General features: G+C 40.2%; 1 protein-coding gene and 1 long non-coding RNA gene across 14 annotated transcripts in view; one reads left to right on the top strand and one right to left on the bottom strand.

Moving 5' to 3' along the window:
* LOC139044374 (serine/threonine-protein phosphatase 2A regulatory subunit B'' subunit beta-like) overlaps window positions 1-23665 on the bottom strand; it is an 87743-nt gene that overhangs the window by 40710 nt on the left and 23368 nt on the right. The window contains exon 3 of one of the 13 annotated variants that reach the window (XM_070503847.1): window positions 7952-8112. The exons of the other annotated variants lie outside the window; for them this stretch is intronic. Coding sequence (XP_070359948.1) covers window positions 7984-8112 — 129 coding nt within the window. The 3' untranslated portion in view covers window positions 7952-7983. The remainder of the gene's footprint in view (window positions 1-7951; window positions 8113-23665) is intronic. 13 annotated transcript variants of the gene reach the window in all.
* Window positions 9-23597, top strand: LOC123284681 (uncharacterized). The gene is made up of 4 exons (XR_011501331.1): window positions 9-2540; window positions 7625-7797; window positions 12689-12759; window positions 14438-23597. It is a non-coding gene; the product is annotated as an uncharacterized lncRNA (long non-coding RNA).

Here is a 23665-nt window from a genome sequence, read left to right as displayed (position 1 = left end):
TAGTGGGAGAATGAGAAGAGAGAATTAGAAAGGGGATCAATACCCATCCCAGCCAGTGCCTGGCCCTTTGAGCCAACCCAGCTGAGAACACAGACATGAAACACAGATGACTTGTTCCACTGAGGTCTGCCCAAATTCCTGACCCACTGAATCAAGAGCAAATAAAATGGTGGTTGTTTTATGCTGCACATTTTGGGGTAATCTGCTACAAAGGAATAAGTAACGCATATAGTCCCCTTTGTGTATTCTCATTCATGATACTGTTTGTGTCTTCTTTTTTTGATCAATCTTGCTAGAGTTTTATCTATTTTAATTTTTTCAAAGAATGAAGTTTTAACTTTGTCGATTTTCTTATTGTATCTTTACTTTCTATTTCACTGGTTTGTGTACTTTCTTTTACTATCTTTCTATTTTCTTTGACTTTACTCAGTTATTATTTTTCTAATTTCTTAAGAGGGACACATATTAATTTTAAGATTTTCTTCTTTTCTAATATAAGCATTTAAAATTTCTTTCAAAATTCCTTTCAAAGCACCTAATCCCACTAGTCTTGATTTGCTTCTTCATTATCTTTTGGTTTTAGACATTTACATTTTCCATCATAAGTTTCATCTTAAACCCAGAAGTTACTACACAGGGATTTTAAATTTATTTTTCGCTTTTAATTTCTAACTTTCTTGAGTCTATGCAGTTTGTTGAAGTTTTCTTCATGGCCTAGTGTGTGATCATTTGTAACTCCTCCATACGTGCTCAAGGAAAATATGTGTTCTCTGATTATTGAATGTCCATTCGGTCAAGTTGGTTAATGCTTTTGTTGAGATCTTCTTTATATCGTTGCTGAATTGTGTCTGTTTGGTCAATCAGTGCTGAGAGAGGTGTGTTGAATCACTCACGATAACGGCGGATTCATCATTTTTTCTCTGTAGTTCTGTAGATTTTTGCTTCATCAATAGTGAGCCTATTTTATTAGCTCCATACATGTTTAAAATTGCTCTAGCTTGGCGAATAGAATGTTTTATCATTGCACCATGACCCTCTCTGTTCCTAACAATGTGCCAGCTTTCTTTTGGAAAACTGCTTGGCAATTTCTTATAAAGTTAAGCATACCCAGAATGACCCAGAAATACCACATCTATATTTCCCCAAGAGAAATAAAACATGCCCACAAAAAAGACTTGTACAAGAATGTTTATAGCAACTGTTGACCTTAAACAGACAGTCAGTTATTTCTCCAGCAAAAATGGGTTTATGGGGGACCAGGAAAGAATTGCAGTTCAAAGTCTGAAACCATCTCGAGCCAGGTGCAAGTCGCTAGCAGCATGGAGGAGAAACTCTATTCTGGGAGGAAGAGCAAGTTGGGACGGCCATTGTAAACATGGAGTCCAGAGGTATAGCAGCGTTTCACTAGCTGAGTTGTGATAGTCTCTCATTGGCTGAGCTTCTTGGTCAAGAAGAAGTCTGTCTTCTTCCTGTTGGGCTCTGCTAGAAGGTAGGGTGTGAGAGCTCCACCTTTGGGCCCCAAGACTCCAATTTAATGAAGTTTCTATTTATTAATTTCCACACAACTTTATTCATAATCGCTAAAAACGGAAACAATCCAGATGTCCAGCAATGGGTGAATGGGTAGACAAAGTATTCGATGGAATACTTTTCAGCAATAAAATCCAACTCCTGATCACGCAACAGTAGGGATGGATCTGGAAAGCATGGTTAGAGAAAGAAGGCCCACCTGGGAGAGGACCTACCCCCTTTATGTGTGTGGTGATGGAAATCAGAGCAGAGGTTGGCTGCCTAACAGTGGGCGCCTGGAAAGGGGATGAGGGAACTCTCAGTGATGGAAATACTCTGTATCCCGATTGGGTGGTGCTTACACAGCTGTTTACGTTTAGCAAAACTCATCAAATCACACACTAAAAGATCAATCCTTTCCACGGTATTTAAATTTTACCTCAATAAAAAGCGGATGGGAAAAAAAAAGCCTGGCGATGTTGGAAAGTAACGCTAAGCGATGTAAGGAGAAATCTGCGGTAGTAAACCCTTTTTAAAAAATATTAAGTGAAGAAAACGTTCCAATAAGCTGAGCTGTATTTGTGTGACTAAATAAGGACGTTAAAAAGCCCTGCAAACAGTGAATCCCTTCTGCTCCGAGGAGCGCTTTCATTTTTCCTCGGATGCTGGGGCCCTGGAGCTCCGGTCGGATTAGGGACCCTAACGCCTCACCTGCGCCCCGGCCCCGCCCCTCAGGCATAATCCCGTCGTACCCGCCCATCCTTTGAACCGTGCGTTCCCCTTTCAATCAGTTCGAATAGCACAGGGAGAGAACCAATCGCAAGCCTCGTGGGAGAGAAGGGGCGGGCCCCTTTCCCGCAGGGGTTGCTCAAAGGCCCTCCAATCAGAGGCTGGGTGTGGGAAGTTCGGATTCTGGGCGGCTCAGGTGTAGGCGGCACTGCTCCGAGGCGGCGGCGGCGGCTCTCCAGACAGGGAGCGTTCCTTTCCTTTTGGTTTGACTGAGGTTTCACGCGACAGGCTGCCTGAGGAAGGTGAGTGCTGGGAGCTGGAGGAAGGGCGCTGGCTCGCCTCCTCCTAGAAGGTCTGGAAGGGTCTGAGGTGGGCAGTGGCGAGCTGGACGCCGCTTGGGGGAGGCTCCTCTAGGACCACTTACCTGTCCTTCCCGCAGCCGATGGCTCCGTCCTCCAGAAGAGTAAGTATTTGTTGCCATAATCTATGCAGCAGTCAGCGTTTCACCACTGGGCCGTGATTGGCCTCTGGGGCGGGACGATGCTTAGCATCCTTGGCCCCGACCTTCAATTCCAGTAGCTGCTCCCAGAGCCAGCGACAACTAAACCCGCCCTGGTTGGGAACCTCTAGGCAAGCAAGACGAAGGCATTCTAGACTTTCAAGCTGGAAGAAACTCCACTCAGCCAAGAGGGGAACTTAGATGTCCTGTATGTGAAGAGCCAGGCTGCGTGCGGGGCTTGAGATCCCAGCTCCAGCGCCTGTTGGCAGTTCTCTCCCTCACCTGTGTAACAGCAATGACACTAACCACCTGTGCTGGTTTAGGTGACAATTAAACACGCCTTTACTATTAACTCGAGCTTTTGCACACACCCTGTCTCTCTTTGTGGAGCATAGTCCTATGCAGTATTTTAAAATAACTAATGGTTTATTGTTTAACATTTAGCACATTAATACTTGCAGGAGGTGGCAAGTCAAATAGTAGAGGAGCATGCTTACTGAAAAGTAGAGTCCTTTGTCACTTCCCCTGGGCTCTTACAGGAGAATGTTATTAGCATCCAGGTCAGAAGAATTCTCATTTTTTATATACTCTGTTGATTGCTTAAAATCATGTAACATTTTAATGGGTTGCATTTCTTGTGCAGATTTTTCTTTTATCTGGAGTTTTCTAGTGGACTGTCTCAGTTATTCTTGTTGTTGAAGAGTATAGTGTGCTTAGAACTTTTCTATCTTCCTATTGCAGACCTTCCCCTTTTTCTTTCTTTTTTTTTTCTTTTGAGCCAGCAACACTTGTGGAGAATCAGTCATCTTTCTCCCATTGGGCTTGGTTCTTTTCTATACCAGCTGCATAGGTGACTCCCTTAGACTTTCCACTTTCCTTTATTCTTTTCCTCATTTGAATGAAGGATTTCCTGGAACACATGGCATCCTGTTTCTTGTCCTTCTCCCTTGTTTTGCTTGAACACGTTCTCAAGAATCTTTCTAAGAAAAGAGTATGGGCCAGGTAAACAATATGATTTTTCACATGGCCGAAAATAATTTCATTATGCCCTCAAATGGCAAACTATGGTTATCCTTCTGTATCACCATGGTAGTTCTTCTAAAATCCCATCTTTTGCTCAATCTTGTATATCCAACTGCCTGCTTATCATCCCTGTCTGTCTAATAGGCATCTCGTGTGTTTGGTTTGTTTTGTTTTTTGGCTTGAGAAAAAATGCCAGGCTGCCTGCCTTCATCACAGGGAAAGGTTAGGAAACGATTCTGTATACTGTCCTTCACTTACTTTCCCTATTCTCTCCTTTCCTTCACTCTTGTCACTTTGTAATGCTGTGCGGTGAGCCTAGAGCCTCTTGTTTGTGTTATGGCCCACAGCTTCCTGGGCTTCACTTCATCTGTCAAGCAAGGCCCTATGTAGAAGCCCAAAATAGATCGTACTATCTTTTGATAACTTTCTTCCCACTCTGCAGTGTCGTATATTTATTCCATTTTGTACTGAAAATTTTTTATTTCAGAATGCTCTGAGGTGGGGCAGGAGGTGAACTGGAATCTTAATTTTTTAAATAATATGAAAATCTATATAAGTTGTCTACCTTTCTTTTCCCTGGCAGGATGGCTGCATCACATTTTGCCAGTCAACTGAGAAAGGATTTAAGTATTGAGATGATTAGAACTAAAATTGCTGAGGAGAGTTTTCTCTCTCAGAAAGCAGACAGATATGATAAATATGAACGAAAAAGACACTCTGGTTTGACGGATGTCAACCTTCCAACCTTGGAAGGTAGAAATCTTGAATTAGAGGAGACATCTCAAGAGCCTATTCCAGAAGAGATGAGTGTGAGGCAAAGTAAGTAAAGAGCTATTGTAATTTTAACTGCTTTGAAGAGGGGAAAAAAGTTGGTTTAATACCTGAGGTTAAAAAATCCTTGACCAGGGGCCAGCTGGGTGGTGTGGTGGTTAGGTTCACATACTCTGCTTCTGCGGCCCGAGGTTTGTGGGTTCGGATCCTGGGCGTGGACCTACATACTGCTCCTCAAGCCTGTGGCAGCATCCAGCAAACAAAATAGAGGAAGCTTTGGCAACAGATGTTACCTCAGGGACAATCTTCCACATCAAAAAAAAAAAAAAAACTTACCAGAAGAATGGAGTTTTGAAATACCATTCTAAATAACTTGATATTTTCTATGACTAAATACTTCCTATTTAAGGTAAAGGCAGTGAAAGTTCCATTCGCTTGTGGAGTGTTGTAAGTTCTGACTTCTGGAGTTTGAATAAGATAAGTGTTGACAAGATTAATTGATAAGGGACATTAAAATAGAAGTTTTGTAGCTAAATCAGGTCTCAAGTTGTTTAAATGTTCACTGCTTCAATTTTGTCATTTTCCAGGACCAGTGAAATATGCAGCCCAAGGGCCTTCTTTACAGGGAGACCAGCTTTACTCTGAGTGACATGAGAAGCCATTATTGGATTAGTGTGTTTATAATCTGCTTTATGTTTTAAAGCATCACTTACGGATGGTAGGGTGACCAGCATGGCCTCCAGAAGACCAGCTGGGAGATAACTGCAATAATTTAGCTCATGGTTGACCACAGTGGGAACGGCAACCCTGGGTGGTTTCATTCTGGTTACATTTTGAAGTTTGAACCAATAGGATTTCCTAATAGAGTGGATGTAGGTTGATAAAGAAAAGTCAGGATGGTTCTAAGGGTTTTGGCCTGAGCAACTAAAAAAATGGAGTGGCCATTTACTAAGTTGTAAAATACTGAGAGAAGAACTTGCCATCTATAGATGGCAAGTCAGGGTGCTGTCTAGTATGGTCTGATGATGTGAAATATAAAGCTGGGCTGTTTTAGTGAAGAGGAAGAAATAATTGAGAAACAGCAATGAGGGACCACCCCCCACCCCGGCCCGCTTCAGGCCCAGTGATATGACCTTTGTGGGAGAAGAAAACAGTCAACCACTTGAGAGGACAACTAGGGGAGCGTTGTCTTCAGGGGAGAGCCAGGTTACGGTTAGATCAAGAGATGAAGGGAAGAGGAACTTCAGGGAAGTTGAGGATATAGGGGTTTCATCGATGATTAACCACTTCATCATCTGAGCTTTCGCATCTTCTGTTCTCTGCCTGGATTATTTCTTTTAAACAACTTTATTGAGGTAGAATTTGCATACCATAAAATTCACCCATTTAAGTAAATGCCTTTTGTTTAGTAAATTTACTGAGTTGTGCAGTCATCTCCCTGGATTATTTTAAACCCTCACCCAGTGGGCAAACGCACTCTCATTCTTCAGAAACCTTCTCGGGTATTCTCTCTTCTGACAAGCCTTTCCTGACCTCCCCAGACAGGTTTATACTGATTCTCGATTGTGCATTCTCGTAGTCTTCATTCCATGCTAAACCAAATTGAAACTGTGCTCATCTCCCCCACGATACTGTGAGCCCTTCAGGGGCAGAAATTCTCTTATTCTTACTTCCTAAAAATGTCTGGTACATAGTAGCCACTCACATTTTTCAAACAAGTTTAAATAAACATGAAAATACATAGTAGAAACCTGAGTTGAGAATCACAGGTGGGAGATAAGGAATCTGACAGGTCAAGGTGTCATCCAGGGATGCCTCTGAAGCTTGACTGAGGCTGGAGGAGCTGTTTCCAAGATGACTCACTCACATGACTGGCAAGTCGATGCTGGCTTTTGGCAGGAGGCCTTAGTTCTTCGTCATGTGGTGTCTCCATAGGGCTGACGCGGGGTCGGTGAGCCGAGGAGTCGAAAGAAAGATTTCTTAGACTCTCAAGATCTGGCAGTAGTGCTCTTTTATTTAGAGAATAGTGTGGAATAGCATGGGGACAGGACCCATGGGCAGTCGGAGCTTCTGCTGCTGCCGCTGCCCCGAACTGAGGGTTGGGGCCAATATTTAAGGCATAGGTGTGTGAGTTATCTCTTTATTAGTGCCCGTTTGGTCTGGCCATTTGGCGGTCCCACAACTTTTAGATAAGAATCAAACCGGATTGAGTAAATGGCAGAAGTCACCGCTCAAATATTATCCTCGGCTAAAGACAAAGGAGGATTTTGGGGTGGGGGGTCAGTTACATGAGGTTGCCAGACAGTTTCCAAAGATAAGGCCATCCCCCCTTCCTCCTGGCTCAGAGAGGGAGGCATCTTCACAGATAGAGGTTTCCCTTAGAAATGTAAATGTTTTCCCAACAAGGGGCAAACAAATTCCAGAGAGGGAGGCATGAAGATTTCCTTTACAAATGCAATTGCCTCTGATCAAAGGGCAAACAAATTCCACTCCTTGGAGCCTGCTTCTTATCTGTAGTTTTAAAAGTAACCAGCCTAAAAATCCTCATCATAAACTGTTTTAAAATTAAGCAGCCTAAAAATCCCCATCAGGGCTGCCTGAATCTCCTTAAGGCTCCACATGGCCACTGACTTCCCCAGCGCAAGTGATCTGAGAGAGAGCAGGGCCAAGCTGCACTGTCTTTAATGATACAGTCTTGGAAGCCACACTCCATCATTCCCACACTTTTCTTGGTGACACAGCTCAGCCCTATTCTGTGTGGAGGGGACAACACAAGGGCATGACTACCAGGAGGTGAGAATTGTTGGAGGTCAGCTTGGAGGTGGGTGATCATAGAAGTTAATTAATTTAAAAGTGAAGTAATGGATGCCTAGGGGATGGCAAGCAGTTAATTTGTGAACAAGAGAAGGCAAAAGGGAGAGAAATTTTGAAAGAACAGGGGTTGAAATGACTTGTGTGGTTAGCGTGCTAAGGAATCAATACGAAGTTACTGAAAGTATTGCTTAGCAGCTGTTGAAGTTAGATAATGGTATTTTAGACATTTGGATAACTTTTTATTTGAATGTTTTATATGCTATTTTCCCCCCTGCTTAGGATCAGCAAAGTCTCTTCTAAGTGATCAACGAAGACAAATGTTCCAGAAATACCTAGAGGAAAAGCGACTGAAAAAATTGAGAAACCTTCAGCGATGACCATTTATAGTGGGTGTTTATAGACATGATAAGACTATTTTTCTTTCATGAATACCAGCACACCAACCAAAAAAGGTAAATTTAGTATCATAACTTGATATTCAGGAATAGTTCTTAACCAGACTTTTCTTTAAGAGATTATACTTGATCTTAGCCAAGAGGCCAAGAAGCGATTATTTGAGAGTTTAAATGACTAAAACAACCCTTTCCCTGTAGTCCCTTTATTCACTTAGCTAGTTGGCAGGAGCTGGGAGTGACATCCTAATAGTTCAGAAGATGGAGATGAGGTCTCTCGGTGCAGCCATAGGTAGGTTGACACGGGATAAAACTAGCAAAGCAGTCAGAGCCAGGCTGGACGGGCAAGGCCGGGCGAAGGATCTGGCGTCCACCCTGTCGGATGCGGAGAGTCAAGAGAGGCTTATACATGAGCTTGTACCATGATCAGATTAATAATTCAGGAAGATTACCCTAGGCTGGAAGATCGTAGTCTGGAAGGGGAAGAACTTATAGGTAGGAAGACTGTAGTGAGACTGTCGTGATGGAATAGATGAGACAGGATAAGGGGACTGGGGCAGTGGGCTTAAAGGAAGAAACAGGTGTGAGACATCTCAGGAGATAAATTTGACGGGGACCAAGCAGATGGTGAGGGGTGAAGGAAATTGAAGAGTCGGAGATAAGATGATTCTGAAGATAAATTAGTTTGAGCAACCATATAAATTGTGCTGCAGCTAAAAGAGGGGTGGAAGCCAGGAAAAGGAACATGCCTAAGTGGGTGCATATTGATAATGCTTTTCCTGCTTTTTCTGCAGCTCATTTGGGCCATCTGGATAACAGGCAGTTGGGAATAAAAATTTGAAAATCAGGACGGAGATCCATGCTGAGTGGTGGATTTAGGATATGATATTGGGAGTATGGATGGGGGTTTAAGCTGTAGGGCTAAATGAGACCACTCCAGTAAAGATATACACATTGTGAAAGAGTGAGGTCTAGAGAGCACCTTCAAGTGGGCAGAAGTCAGGTACCAGTGATAGGTCAGATTGGCAGGAGAGCTAAAACAGGACAGAAGCTGGAGGAGGGGTGATCTAAAGAAGAGAATGATCCATGAGTTAAGGGGGATGAAGTTTGAACACAGGCAGCTGGATTTGTAAATTAGGTAGTCACTGGTGATTTGCTCTTTTCAAGGTAGTCTCTTGTTGGCTGTGTATTCATTCCTGATTTAAATAAGAATTGAATAATATAAAAGCTCAAGATATCGCCTGTTTTTGTTTGCTTCAGGAATGTCATTGATTTGAGAGACCTTTGATTACTCTGCATGTGACCTTAGGATAAGGTGGAAGTGACCAAAATTAGTAGAATGTAGCTCAAGGTGGAAAGATACAGAAAAATATGGTGTGTATGTGTTCGAGGAGGGCGAGATTGTTTCTGTTTGGAGGAACATCAGAGAAGACCTCTTGGAAGGGGCTGAATTTAATCTGGCTTCTCAAGAGTATGTAAGGCACCAGTCATTGGTCTAAACTGTAAACAGCTATTTACAAAGTGTTATATGTAGGGGGAAAAAGACACACATTGTTGTGTTAAATACTACGATTCACCAGTAGTTTTTTATTCTACTTAGACAATAGCCATCGCTGAATATTGTTTACTTTGTGCCTCGTTTCTTCAGCACTAGATCTTCCCTGAGATTTGGAGAAGCAAGTGGCTTCTAATCTACAGAAGAAGTCTGATTGTGCTTCTTCAGGAATTTTAGAGTTGATAAATAACTTATCACTTTTAATCAATCCTTCTCTTGCTGGATTTCTTCCTTGCTTTGTGATCAGGTCTCCATTTTCTTATGGACAGAGGACAAGTGCACAATCATTGGATTTGAAGGCAAACTGTCAAAGCTAAGAAAGTAAGCTGTGCAGTATCTTTTCATAAACAGGAGAGAAGAGATCTTAATACTCTAGTTTCTTCATTGACCCCTTCCAAATATTTCCAGTTCATCATATTAACAAGGATTCTAATACCTGGAAAATATAGTATGAAATTTCTCCTTTGTGCTCACTGAGAAATATGAGTAAGTTTTGAGGCTTTTAAGCATAATTTAAATCAAACCAGAACCAGAAAAGAGAGTAATTTAAGTTAGCAAGTATCTTTTTGCCATAAATGATTAAGGGTTGGATGACTAAGGGTAAAATTTAACTTTAAAATGGAGACTTTATTTTGTAATGAGACATGGAAGTAAATTATGGCAGTTCATTTTTTTTAACTTTGTCTGCTTTTGATTGTTTTAATGCTGTTCCATCTTGTATGGATTGCCAGGTCAAAGGCCAAAGCCCAAATGGAGCTGACTAGGGTGAAGTTGATAGTAGATAATTGTTACTAAAATGATGAATCGTGCTCCTTTTCTCAGAGTAAGTAAATTCATTTTAAATCTATTATCAGCTTCAATCAGAGTGATTATTTTACTAGAGTTAACAGTACCAAACTCCCTGTTATTGGCATGGTGACATAGAGCAGTTTTGGCTAGATGCTAAGGAAGTACTCACTTGAAATATTCATTGCCAAACATCCCTTATGAGATCTATACCAACTCTGTGTGTCACTCTGTTTGTTTACTGGGCTCTATTATGCATCCATGTCACTATAAAATGCAGATAGGGATATAAAGCACGTAGGGTGGGGGATAAACTTACGGGTCTTCAGAACACCATTATGGACAAAGTTAATAGGACGATTACTAAAATAAAGTGAAGTGGGCAAGGAGGTAAATAGCATGTCTCTTTATCAGGTGAGAAGGCTCCGTTTCACGTATTCAATAAATTGAGTCACTGCCATGTTCCTCTAGGCTCTAGGATATAGTAATGAATAAAGCAACATTCCCTGTTTTCATGGAGCTTACATGTGAGATAGGCAATGAAAAGAAAAATATATAGTATGTGATGGTCCTAAGTATTATGCGGGAAATAAAAAAAAAAAAAGGCAGATGGGGAGTATTGAAGCTGGTACAGGGTGAGCTTCCGATGGGGCCTCACTGAGACGGTGGCGCTTTGAATGCAGTCTCCAAGGAAGTTGCAGAGTGCACTGTGGGAAGAGTTTTCTATCCAGGAGAAGATTTTTCCAGACAAAATTCAAAAGTTTTGAAGCGAAAACATGCTGGTATGTTTAAGGACTCTCAGAAGATTATAGTCAGCTATTTAGAATAGCTTAGGCTATTGGCATTTTCAAAATTCTAGGATTCTACAAAAAGTTTGTAAGGAAATCTATATAATGGAAAACTTTTTTCATCTCATCTTATTTGGGGTGGTGGATTTTTTGCTGGGTCATTTACAATAGATTTCAGATGAGGGGTCAAAATACCGATTGAAAATGTGGTAATTTGATTCATCAAGCAATTAAATCACATACCACCTAATCTTTTCAATAGATCATTAATAGGAGTGATGTTCGAGCAACACGATCTGGTCAAAGACAAACCTCTGAAAAGAAAGTGTCCAACGAGAAAAAGGTAGCTTATTATTATAAGCTCTGACGTTGCCGCAACAATGCTTTAGTAATTACCGAAAGCATTTAATTTCATGGTTCCCGCAGCAGGGCAGCCTGCAATGCCCACGTGCGTGAGAACCACTCGGTCGATGACTCAAAGAGCGAAGCAGACCTCGGGGGCAGGCACCGCCAGTGCAGCCTCTGCGGGAGCAGCCTTGGCTGTGCCGGCCACGCGAGCGGCACGTGGTGAGAACTGTTCCTTCATCAGTGGCTGAAGTAGAATGCTCTGGTCCCTGAGGTTTTTCGTGTTCAGTTTTTAAAGTCATCGTGTACTTCTTTGAGTAGGCGAGGAGGAAACGGGAGATTCCAGGTCCCGAAGACAGGTTCAGTGCCCCACCATCCAGTTAGCACACAGTGGGCGCTCAAGCGGTGAAGCATGTGCACCGGTGGGCAGCGCCACAAAGTGAAGATTAATGGCCCCAGTAAATTACAGCCCATTTGTTTGGTGGAATACAGTGTAGCGTTTAAGAACGATCCTGTGAAAGACACTTCATGACATGGTCCAGGATGTATTAAGTGGGCAAAGAAAACAGGTCCAATTCTGAACAGTGTGATCACAATTCTAAAATATGTATGTGAATATGTGAACATAGGAAAAAAACTGGAAAAGCATACCCTGAATTGTCAGCAGTGATGATTTCTGAATAAGGTCATCTTGAGTGATTTTTATTTATTTATTTTTTGAGGAAGATTAGCCCTGAGCTAACATCTGCCGCTAATCCTCCTCTTTCTTGCTGAGGAAGAGTGGCTCGGAGCTAACATCCGTGCCCATCTTCCTCTGCTTTATATGTGGGACACCCACCACAGCATGTTTTCGACAGGCAGTGGGTGGGTCCGCACCCGGGATCTGAGCACCTGGGCTGCCAAAGCAGAAGCGTGAACTTACCTGCTGCGCAGCGGGGCCAGCCCCTCTGGGGTGATGTTTTTTGCGCTTTGCTTTTCCTGATTTTCTATAATAAATATGCATTTGATAGTCAGAGGCAAAAGGTAAAATACTTTAGCACCTTTGGTTTTGTAAACAGATATCCTATACTTGGCAGGAAGTTTTATCTGTATTTATCGTATTTAAATAGGGTATTTTAAATAGGATATTTTAAAATGACTTTTAATCATAAAATCCATTAAGGCATAGATTCATATTGTTGCCTTTTTTTCTTTCCCAAATTACCTAGTACTTTTTAATTTTTTTCGAGGAAGATTGGCCTTGAGCTAACATCTGTGCCCATCTTCCTCTAGTTTATATGTGGGACAGCTGCCACAGCATGGCTTGATAAGCAGTGCATAGGTCCATGCCCAGGGTCTGAACCAGCAAACCCCGGGCCACCAAAGTGGAGTGTATGAACTCAGCTGCTATGCCACTGGACCGGCTCCTTACCTAGCATTTTTAATGCAGAATTTTCTATCTAGTCAAAATGGATCTGTTATGTCATTTTTATTTTAGATAATATAACAGAAAGAAAAGTACCAGATCAAGGAAGGCCTGCCAAAAAGATCGAAGAAGAACCAGGCAAGGTAGAGTATAAGTATCTGTTTATTTCTAGACATTTGGAAAATCTCATTTTTATTTTCATGAAGCTGAAATTAAGCTTACAAAACTGCTTCAAGAGGTTAACCTCCACGTGTGTGAAAACCTCTTGAAGCACAAGGAAGCGTCAAGAGGGTTTACTGTTATGGTTTGTGAGGTGTCTCATCTTTAAAACCTTATAGGTAGAGAATGTGTAGTTTGGTTAACAGAAGAGAGAAAATAAAAACACAGCTGACGGAAACCTTCATGTGAGCATCGGCTAGGAGATGGGTGCAGTGGGTGAAATGCGTTGACTCTGGATTCAGCTAGGCCTGAGTTTGCCTATTGTCTCGCTTCCAATTGGCTATATAATCTTGGGGAAGCTATGAGTTTGTTCTCCCAGCTGTAACATGTAATATCTACACAGAGTAGTTTCAAGAATGAAATCACCTGACGTTTCTGACAGCATCTAGCATAGTGCCTGGTAGAGTCTTCAAAAAGAGCCACCATTTCGAGGACCCAATCCCTTAATTTATAATCCATGCTATAATTCCTTAGCCTTAAAAAAAAAAAACAAAGTTATGCCAAAGTGTAAGAAACCTGGCTAGGTTCTTACCAAAAATCAGACATAGATCCTCCAAGGAAGGCAGTACAGGGTGATCTTCACAGGCGAGCAGCTGGACCTCACAGCTCCTCCCTCAAGGTTGGTTTTCTCCTTAAGGATTATCGCTAGTGTCTACCTTTGCAGCCACACAGGCCTCAAGCACAGTGTTACCCTTAAACTCTAGTCCGGGTAGAAATACGTATCTCATTAAAACTCAGAAACGTAGAAACCTCTAAAAATTATGTTGAAATGAGTGGATTAAATTGGCAAAGGTGGTTGAAAGGTACAAACTTCCAGTTATAAAATAAGTAAGTAGAGAATGTAATGTACTGCATGGTGACTACAGTTAATAATATTGTATATTTGAAAGTTGCTAAGAGTAGATCTTAAAAGTTCTCATCACAAGAAAACAAAATTTGTAACTGTGCATGGCGATGGATGTTAACTAGACTAACTGGGGTGATCATTGCACAATATACAAATATTGAATCATGTTGTATACCTGAAACTAATGTAATGTTGTATGCCAATTATATTACAGTAAAAAAAAACTACCAAATAACAAATTGACTTGAAAAAGAAAATACGCTTCACATTTTATATGGTTAATCTTATTGTGCCACATTGAAAAATAGTTTTGCTCATATGATAAACTTATTTATAATAATCCAAAGTTATTAAAAAAGATTATGTCCTTGACAATACTGGTAATCCAATAAACATTGGATTTCTGATTCTCAAACCTTTGTAATTATCAATATAATTTAAGTAAAAAGATACGTATTTGTTAGGTGAGTGAATTTTTCCACCTTAGTTTTCATATATTTTAATTTTTGGTAATACCTAAAACCTATTACATAGTTTTTTTAATATGGATTGGTTCTCCCTCTTTCTGGACCATAGCAATGGTTTATGTAGCTGGTCTTCTGACTCCATGTAAACATTTAATTGTATTTGTTTTTGTTTCTTAAATTATGTACGTGGGATATATCTCTTAACTTTCACATTTTCGGGCCTAAAAAATTGGTGGAATATATCCCAAGAAGAGAGACTCTCACTCTATTCTGTTTATTCACATCCAGGTCATGTCTTTTAAAGTTGATAGCGAAGTAAATACTTTGGAATCACAAACCAGTGTGACAAACGGAAGGGATCCAGATGGAGTCTTATCCAAAGTGGAAAAGTTACCTGAGACAAATCCTGCAGAAGTGAAAGGGAGGCCATCCTTCGCACCAGTAGATTTTCTGTTTCGGCCACCAGATGGTCTGAAGAGCTATGACGTAACACCTAGACGCCAACAAGCACCGCTACTTTGACAGCCAGTGACAGAATGAGATGTTATTAATGAATTCCTTGCTGACATGGAGAACGAATGCCTTTCTTAAATTTGGCCTGTGCTTTTTAAGTTATTTAGTTAGTAAACTATGTTCATTACAAATCATGAAAATTTGACCTCTCCAAAAAATTTTTCAGAAGGATACAATAATGTATTTGACAGATTTGATATTTTCTGTGCATTATTATTTTCACGATTCAATTTGCTTTTTTTTGCTTTTAAGAAGTGACTTAATTGCAACACTTAGAAATAAATTTTTAGAAAGAAGAAATTGCTATACTGCAGCTCAGACATGGTTTGGATTTTTTTGTTTGTGTTTTTTTTACTGAGTACTACTTTATAAAAGCTATCTCAAAAGACAAAATGATTAACTTGTAAAGTGGGGAGAAAAAATCAGTTTGAATCTTTACAAGAAATGGCAAGGTTGCTTTCCAAAGGCTGGCTGGCGGCAGATTGACCGAGAACTGCTCTGCGGCATCTGAGACTCCTAAGTGTGTATGTCCGGTTGAGAGGGCTTTGCATCTGTGGATCTCATCACAGGGGGCAGAGACGGGCCTTCCCGCTGGAGGTGTTTACGGTTTTTCCCTCTAGATTAGACATGTTTTAAAAAACAGAAACATATTTCTATTTTATCCCATGTTTTTAAAAAACAACATAATTTTGAAATCCTTCAGTGAGATGTATGGGTTCATGTTTTACGAAGTGTATTTTTGCTCTTGCTTAGTGATGAGGCTCCAGAAGTAACAAAAGAAATGTTGGCACACAAAAGTGAAACTTCAGTACATCAAGATTCCGACGAATTACGCCGTCCTTTGAGTTCTCTGACAGTTGGGAGCACAGGTATGGTATTTTCATGAATTTTTTACTTGTTTCTCTGGGTTATGGTTTATCAGAGATCGTTTAGAGTCTTTTCCACCATGTGTCTCACCATGTAGCTCAGGGTGTGATCTCAGGGTCAGAAGAGACGGAAAAGCATGGGGAGGGCTATCTGGAAACAGAGCTGGAATGAGGACTGCAGACTGAGAGGGGGACCGAAATGTAAATTTCAAGAGATGAAGAACATTGAGAGACACTGTAAAAGGAGATCTGATGAATGAAATCTTTGAGGCAGAAATAAAATTTTATTTAAATTTTAAATTTATTTACAATTTTAAATTTCAATGTTGAAAAAATTGAAGGATTTAAGAAATTTGTCTTGTGGGGGATGTCGTTATAGGAGTTGCTGCTTTGAAATGTATATGTAATGTTTTCTTTAATCTATAGATCGTGTCTTAAATAAAAATGAAACTACTACTGAAAATTTACATGGCTTTCCAATAAAAGAAGTCCCATCACTTGAAATAAAGGAGGATCAGACATCTCAGCAGCGACATGTGCTGCATTTCAGGTCTGTGCGTTTGTTCCCAGTGTAAGCATTTTGTATTAATGTCTAGACATTTAAAACCAAAATTAAACTATTTTAACCTTAATATAATACGTAGATGAATTAGGAGGAAACTGACCTTGAGTGATTTTTATTTATCTTTTAAATTAAAAATCTTTTTCAATGGCTAGTATATTCATGTGGTTGCTAACTTAAAAGATAGAAAGAGGTACAAGTGAGAAGCCTTTTTTCCAACTCTGCTCCCAACCCTACAGTTCGAACCTTCCACAGAGGCAAGTGTTATTCATTTCTTGTGAATTCTTCCAGAGATACATAATGCATATGTAGATAAACTTTTTTTAAATGTAAACAGTAGCATACTATTCTGTTTTCATTTAATGTTAAATGTAGGAGATATTCCATTTGAGTCCTTTAAGAACTTTCTCATGCTGTTTTTGTGTGTGTTTTAATGGCCGCATGGTATCCAATTGTATGGCTACACCACGATTTACTTAGTAGGTCCCTGTTGCTGGTTGTTTCCATTGAGTTCAGTCTGGTAGTATTACTGTCAAGCCTGCAAAAAACAAGCCTGGATGCTTTTCAATCCTCTCCTGTGCAAATAAATAAAGACCTCAATTTACATTCCCTCAGCAAAATATGGGAGTTCCTATTTTATCATACCTTTTTTTTCAAACAAAGAAACTAAGTTAATGTTTATTTTACAAAAGAAGGATAGAGGGAGATGATGGTAGGCTCCTTGGCCCACTAAATCATAAGATAGGATTATGTTTCTCCAACTATGAAGACTGAAAATTAGAGTTCCTGTTTGGGAACCTAAAAGCCATGTCACCTAAATGCCTTGGACACAGATCAGAGGACTGCATCTGGAGAAAGGCCCCAACGCTCCACATCACACAGGAAATGATGACATACTATGTTCTTGAGTGAATGTAGCAAGGAGATTCTCACATCTTTTCCAATACAGTACTAACCACTTTTTTGGGCTTTGACAATCAAATAGAGGAGAAATATTATCTTCCTATACTTTTAATACTCATTTGTTCTATTATGAATGAGTATATTTCAGAGCCACTTCAGCTGTTTGTAGAACGTAAGGTTTTATGATTGTAAGGGATTTTAGAGATGAGCTAGTCCACCGTGTTGTTGGACTGAGACATTGAGATAATAAGCAATTTACCCAACTAAATAATGTCGGATCTAAGACAAGTCTCCTTTCTCATTAATTAAGTTTTCATTAGATATAAACAGCTAATTTTTTCTTCTAAGAAAAAAAACTATCCTCAGTTTCTCCTGCTAAGATGCTTTTTATAAAGAGACAGATTCAATTTATCTTGGGCCGGGGTTTCTCAACTTGCACTACTGACATTTCAGATTGGATAATTCTTGTTGTGGGGCCGTCCTCTGCATCGCAGGATGTTGTGTAACGTCCCAGACCAGTAGCACTCCTCTGGTTTGTGACAAAGGTGCTCTAGACACTGCCAGATGTCCCCTGGGGGGCAAAATTGACCAGTGTTGAGAACTACCGCCCTTGGACAAGCAAAGCCTACTAATTAGAATCTGTGAGGCCCTGACACTGTAATTCCAGTCTTACAGGGTTTAGCTTCAACTTACTCTGGGCAGTTGGGTTGGTCTCAGTTCCATGGGCAATACCAGAAGTAAAGACAGAACTCAGGCATGTCTGGTTCTTTCTGTTTCATCTCTGATAAATGAGAACGGAAAGAACTAGAAATATTAGCTTGGAAAGTTGCTCTTGGCATTAACCATCCACGTAAGTTTTAGGTGTAGAAAGATGGACATGTATAGGATATCAACTTGTATTTATGGATTTTAATATATCACAGTTCATAAAATAAGCATCAGCTCTGGAAAATCGCTATTGTATAAGTGTCATATTGCTAATACTTAGATATTAGTATGAGAAACATTTGTAAAGCTGAAACATGTCATAATTTTAGAAAGATTCTCTGATATGAAAGAGAGGAATTAATATTGACCGACTGCCTTGAGTGGGAAAGGAAGCTTGAAGTATAGATTCCAAACAAAGGGGAGGGAACATTTATGTTTTTTGTCTTAGCTTTGTTTATTTTATTTTATTTATGTATTTATTCTTTTTAGGAAGATCGGCCCTGAGCTAACATCTGTTGCCAGTCTTCCTCCTTTTTTTCCCTCTCCCCAAAGCCCTGACATATAGCTGTATATCCTAGTTGTAGGTCATTCTAGTTCTTCTGCGTGGGATGCCAGCACAGCATGGCCTGATGAGCGGTGTGTAGGTCTGGGCCCAGGATCTGAACCAGTGAACCCTGGGCTGCTGAAGGTGAGTGCATGGACCCAACCACTTGGCCACCAGGGTGGCTCTGCATTGTTTATTTTAATATGTCTACATTTATCTGAAACAAAAATCTAGTGTTGCCGAACTTTATAGTTTTGTTAATCAAAATAGCAAGACTTTTCATTTCTCAACATACGTTCACTAGTATCTCTGTGCTAAAATGGTAGATGACTTATAAGGTGTAAGTAATTAGAATGTTAGCAATCATTCCTGGGAGTTAAACGTTTGCCTATTTATTGTTAGATTTTTTATGACTTTTTGAGTGACATCTATATCTAGTATTGTTTAATTATGCAAAATATTTTCTGAATGAAAATGACCTAAATAAATATGGAACAAATTTTCTGATATTTCCTTAATCTTATTTGGAGAAGCTTTTTAGAAAAAATCATTTGTGTGCTGTGTGAAGTCCTTAGATGCTGATGTACAGTGAGTTGTTTGAGGTTGAATTCTTGTAAAATACAAGGTGAGCAGAATGCTGTTTACTATGTAGCAACATATATGAGAATGAATATTGCTACGTTTTAGTGGGAACAGAAGCAGACAGTTAATGCTCAGTATTTGTATGACAAAGTTTTGTAGTCGATGTTTTTTTGTTTTGCTTTAAGGTAAGAGTTTGATTCTGGAAGCCCCAGGATATTTGGGGTGAGGTCGTCTTATCAGCTGGCTGACTTGCAATCAAGGTCCTGTTTTGTTCTCTAGCTTTTAAAAATCTCATCTTTTCCTTAGCAGAAGATCTTATTCCCCTCGCAGTTGGTCAAAAAAGACTCCTTAAGGCAGAAATATTCAAACGGCTTGAAGAACTGGTGGACAATTTGGAATACAAATGAGGCAAAAAGGATACCACCTGTGCAGACCTGGATGGGTTCTGGAACATGGCCAGCCTTCAGGTATGTGGCCAGGATTTGGAATGGCTTAACTTTCGAGTCGCATGTTTTTGGAAGTGAGGTAACAGTAGTAAAATGGGAGTAGTAGAGGCTGCTTAGGTATCTGTAATATTAAAGGAGATATTAGCCCCTTTACAAACTGTAAAGCACTGTCTAAATTTTATGGCTGCTGTCCCCTCCTCCTGCATACTGTCAGGGTAATTTCTATATGGGTTGGAAATTGAGATTCTATTCAGCTGTTGCCTAGTCTGTGATGATTCCATGTGTGCGAAAATGAGGACGAGTCTTCAGTAGCTGGGTCCATCGAGCAGTTATTGTCCCTGCTGTGTGTCAGGCGTTGTATGAGGAGCTGACAAATAGGCACATTCTCTACCCCAGAGGAGTTTATAGTTTTATCAGAGTCAGACATAGCCCTCATACCAATCTGGTGTAGAAAGCGCTGATAGAGGCCGTTACTAGGAAAATCAGTGAAGGTAGGGAGATGACAATTTCTAGCTTTTTGAGCTTATTTTAGAAATAAGCATATAAAATACTAATTCAAGAACCAGTGGCCAAGAACCATGAGACATTTGCAGACAGCCCGAAACCTGGAAGAAGGGGCCGCAGCAGCACAGGAAGGAAGCTGTCTGGATGAGGCCGTGGGCTGATCCAGGAGAAAGAACTTTAAAAGCAAGTGTTAATATGCTCAAAGAGACCAGGCATTTTTTCTGCCAAATGAGAACAGCTATGCAAAAAAGAACATTCAGAGAACGACAACAAGAGCTCTTTGAAGTTAAAAACTATATGAGCAGAAATGTAAGATTCACTAGAAAGATGGAATATGAAGCTGAGATCTCCCATAAATTAGAGCAAAAAAGAGAGAGATAAAAGAGGAGAGACTAGATAAGAATATTAAGGGGACCAGTCTAGGAAGTATAATATCCAAATAACAGGGATTCCAGAAAAAGAGAACAGAAAAAATAGTGGAGAGGAAATGATCAATGAAATAGTTTGACATTTTCCTGGAACTGGAGGACCTGAATTCCAGATTGAAGGAGCCCATTGAGTGCCTAGCACTGTATGTCAGTGTAGACACACACCAATGCACAATGAAATATAATTGTACAACTCTTGGGATGAGGAGAAACATCTAGAAACTTCCAGAGAGCAAAAACAAGTTTCATACAAAAGGTCAAAAATCAGAATATCCCTAGATTTCTCAACAGCGACATCGAAAGCTGGGAGAACAAGGCCCTCAAACTTCTCGGGGAAAATAACACTCAGCCTGGTGTTGTATACCCAGCCAGTCACGCTTGAGTGTGGAAAGGCATGTTTCAGACACACACAGTCTGAAATTTTACCTCCCAGGCACCCTTTCTCAGGAAACTGAGAACGGCCCTCACAAAAATGAGGGAGTAAGCCAAGAAAGGGGAAGGAGCTGGGACAGATCCCCAAAAAGTCTAAGGGAATTGTGGCTGAGGTGAGTAAAGAGGGTGAGCAGCAGGCTTAGGAAGCAGCTGTTCAGACTGGAGCAGGAGGCTGGGGCTCGGCGAGATACTGTCTCTGAGGCTGAACGGAACAGAATACCCGAGTGGTTTGCTTTTCTAGTTGTATTAAGAGGGAATTTATACATACTGTGCAGACTTTAGAGGCAAATTGATGATAGATACATTAAAAAACTAAGCAAACAAAAAGCAAAGCAATGATGAAGTCTAGAGAAAAATGTGAAGAAACACAATATTCTGGTAATTATATGGCGCAGAAGTGAATAGTGTTTATGGAGTCACTTTATGACCAGTTGACATAATAATGAGTTGGTTCACTAGCATCCTTCAATGGTGACCAATTAATTTTGTCTTTCTTAGTATCATAATTATTTTATGGATTTAAAAGTATTTGTGTTGGCATCTTTTACAGTCATTATCTTTAGTGATGCTCATTTCCCAGTTTTGGCCAGTGGGAGCCTCTTCAAGTTGGCTCCTGGGGCTTTTATTTATTTTAAAGAGCTATACTGAGGATAAACAATCTACATATGATAAAATCTGCCCATTCTAAGTGTAAAAGTCAATGATGTTTAGTAAATTTACAGAGTTGTGCAACCGTCGCTGCAATCCAAACTTAGAACGTTTTCCTCACCGCAGAAAGATGCCTCTTGCCTGTTTTCAGTCAGTTCCCATTGCCACTCCCAGTCCCAAGCAACCACGAGTCTCCTTACTGTCTCTGTAGATTTGCTTTTTCTGAACGTTTCATTCTAAGAATCACCCAATATGTGGTCTTTTGTATGTGGCTTCTTTCCCTCGGCGTGGTGTCTCTGGGGTTCCTCCATGTTGCAGCACATGCCTGTACTTTGTTCCTTTCATGGCTGAGTAGCGGTTCATGGAGACATCAGTCTGTATCGTCCAGTTGATGGACATTTCCACTATTTGACGATTACGAATAATCTATGAATATTCACTTACAAATCTTCATGTGGGCATGTTTTCTTTCACTTGGGTAGATATGGCTGGATCATGTGGTAAATTTCTGTTTAACTATTTAAGAAACTGCCAAACTGCTTTCCAAATTGATTACACCCTTTCACGTGCCCGCCAGCAGTGTGTGAGAGCTCCTGTTGCTCCGCATCCTCACCAGTGCTTGCTCCTGTCTCTCTTAGTATTGGCCATCCTGTGGGGTGTGAACTGTCATATTGTAGATTTGATTTGCATTTCCCTAATGAGTAATGATGATCAGCATCTTTTCATGTGCTTATTATTAGACATTTGTATGTCGTCTTCGGTGAAATATCTATTCAAATCTTTTTGCCCATTTTTAATTGGGTCTGTCTTTTTATTATTGAGTTGTAAGTGTTCTTTGTATATTCTGGATACAAGTCCTTTATCAGAAATATTTGCAAATATTTCCTCCCAGTTTGTGGCTTGTTCTTTAATTTTCTTAATGGTATCTTTTGGAACACAGCTGTTTTTAATTTTGATGAAGTTCAGTTTATCAATTTTTTTAATGTTGTGATTTTGGCATTATTTCCAAGAACTCTTTTTGCCTAACCATAGGTCACAAAGATTTTATCTTATGTTTACTTCTAAAAGCTTTATCTCTTTCACTTAGGTCTGTGAACATTTGGAGTTCATTTTTTAAAAAAATTAAGTTGTGATTAATTATTTTTTGCTAGGAAAGATTTGCCCTGAGCAAATCTGTTGCCAGTCTTCCTCTCTTTTTTTTCCTCCCCAAAGCCCTGGTATATAATTGTGTATTCTAGTTGTAAGTCCTACTAGTTCTTCTGTGTGAGCTGCCACCACAGCATGGCTACTGCTAGACAAGTCATGTGGTTCCACACCCAGGAACTGAACTTGGGCTGTCAAAGCACAGCATACTGAACTTTGACCACTAGGTTATCAGGGCTGGCTCTGGAGTTCATTTTTGTGTATGGTGTAGGAAAGAGCCCAAATTCATATTTTTTCTTGCAGATATCCACTTTTCTCAGTCCTGTTTGTTGGAAAAAACTATCTTTTCCTCACTGAATTGCATTGGCACTTTTGTTGAAAATCAATTGGTCATAAGTGTAATCCTGAGTCTTTTTGACATTTAAATTTTTTTGAGAAAGGGAGATTGAGAGTACCTATTTGTATAAATGCAAATAGAGTACCTATTTGTATAAACAGAGACTCAAAGCATATTTACCCAACTGTTGACAGTGGTTACCACTTTGAGGAGATTGGAAATACCAGAAGGATGGGATCATACATTCCCATCCTGCTAGTATGTATATTATTTGAATCCTTTAAAATGAGATTGTGCCAGGGTCAGCCCAGTGGTATAGTGGTTAAATTTGGCACACTCCACTTCATTGCCCCAGGGTTTGCGGGTTCTGATCCCAGGCATGGACCTACACCACTCATCAAGCCATGTTGTGGTGGTGACCCACGTACAAAATAGAGGAAGACTGGCACAGATGTTAGCTCAGGGCCAGTCTTCCTCAAGCGAAAAAAGAAGAGGATTGGTAACAGATGTTAGGGCCGATCTTCCTCACCAAAACAATAAAAATGAAAATAAAATGAGATTATGTCAAGAGAAAGAGAAGGCAAGCTACAGACTAGGGGAAACTTTTGCAAAAGACCTATCTGATAAAGGACTGTTTTCTAAAATATACAAAGAACTCTTAAAACTCAACAATGATAAAACAAGCAACCTGATTTAAAAATGGACAAAAGAACTGAACAGACAGACACTTGATCAAAGAAGACAGATGGATGGTAAGTAAGTGTATGAAAAGATAAGATGCTCAACATCATATGCCCTTAGAGAATTGCCAGTTAAAAGTAAAATGAGACACTAGTACACACTTATTAGAATGGCAAAGATCCAAACCGCTGACAGCACCGGATGTTGGTGAGGATGTGG

This window comes from Equus asinus, unplaced genomic scaffold (genome assembly GCF_041296235.1).
Source record: "Equus asinus isolate D_3611 breed Donkey unplaced genomic scaffold, EquAss-T2T_v2 contig_803, whole genome shotgun sequence".
In the NCBI taxonomy this organism is placed as follows: domain Eukaryota; kingdom Metazoa; phylum Chordata; class Mammalia; order Perissodactyla; family Equidae; genus Equus; species Equus asinus.
Note: the sequence above shows the minus strand (reverse complement) of the source record. Positions and strands in the feature narration are given on the sequence as shown.